The sequence below is a fragment of the Geospiza fortis genome, unplaced genomic scaffold, assembly GCF_000277835.1.
Source record: "Geospiza fortis unplaced genomic scaffold, GeoFor_1.0 scaffold37, whole genome shotgun sequence".
Classification (NCBI taxonomy): Eukaryota; Metazoa; Chordata; class Aves; order Passeriformes; family Thraupidae; genus Geospiza; species Geospiza fortis.
The window spans coordinates 1,563,892-1,564,947 of record NW_005054449.1 but is presented as its reverse complement, the minus strand read 5'-3'; the positions used below and the strand labels follow the sequence as shown (position 1 = coordinate 1,564,947).

Below are 1,056 nucleotides of genomic sequence, written 5' to 3'. Positions count from 1 at the left end.
CCCCTGTGCGAGCACAGTGAGTGTTGGGTGTTGGGCACTGAGCAAACCCTGTGGGGCTGAACGCGGCGCTTGGAGCACCGGGCAGAATTCGGGCAAAATTTGGGCACAAGTTGGGCACAATTTGGGCACAAGTTTGGCACAAGTTGGGCACAAGTTTGGCACAAGCTGGGCACAAGCTGGGTACAAGTTGGGCACAAGTCAGACACAAATTGGGCCCAAGTCGGGCACAATTTGGGCACAATTCAGGCACAAGTCAGGTACAAGACGGGCACAGTTCAGGCACAAGTCGGGCACAAGTTGGGCACAATTTGGGCCCAAGTTGGGCACAATTCGAGCACAGTTTGGGCTCTGTGCTCCTCCCTGCCGGGCTGTCCAAGGCTCTGCTGCAGAGTTCTGCTCACCCCGTCTCTAACGAGCCTCTCCCATCGCAGGCTGTCCCCCGGGGTTCCATGGAGAGGGCTGCCAGCAGCGCTGTGACTGCGAGCACGGAGCGGGCTGTGACCCCGTCACCGGGCGCTGCCGCTGTCCCCCGGGGCTGCGGGGCGAGCGCTGTCACACAGGTACCTCCATCCTCCTCCTCGCCCTTCCCGAGGGCATCCCAAGGGCCAGACACGCAGAGCAGGGCCTGTATTGTGTGTCTCACACAGGCTGCAAGGAAGGGACGTACGGCGAGGGGTGCCAGCATCTCTGTGACTGCCCCAGTGATGTGCCCTGTGACCCGGTGACCGGGCGCTGCCTGTGCCCCCCGGGCAGAACCGGCCCCACGTGTGCTGCAGGTGAGCTGAGCCCCGGCTGGGCAGGGGAGGAACAGGGCTATGTGACAGGGGGTTTGCCCCCAGGAAGCTGGGAGAGGCTTTTTTCTGGTGTGTGTCACCTCACAGGGTGAGAGGGGCGGTGGCATATTGTATTTGTGGGGTTCCCAGATGAAGGGAGGAATGATGAATCTGACTCCATGTTCTCAGAATTTTTAATTTTCTTTTTAATTTATTATTTTATGCTATTATGTTTTTATTTTTAATTTTTAATTTTAATTCTTTAATTTTAATCTTTATTTTA

At 56.6% G+C, this 1,056-nt stretch overlaps 1 protein-coding gene across 1 annotated transcript in view; it reads left to right on the top strand.

The window, feature by feature from the left end:
• MEGF6 (multiple EGF like domains 6) overlaps positions 1 to 1,056 on the top strand; it is a 50,610-nt gene that overhangs the window by 47,041 nt on the left and 2,513 nt on the right. The window contains exons 30-32 of the mRNA XM_031062500.1: positions 5 to 16; positions 432 to 560; positions 648 to 776. Of these exons, the coding sequence (XP_030918360.1) occupies positions 5 to 16; positions 432 to 560; positions 648 to 776 (270 nt within the window). The remainder of the gene's footprint in view (positions 1 to 4; positions 17 to 431; positions 561 to 647; positions 777 to 1,056) is intronic.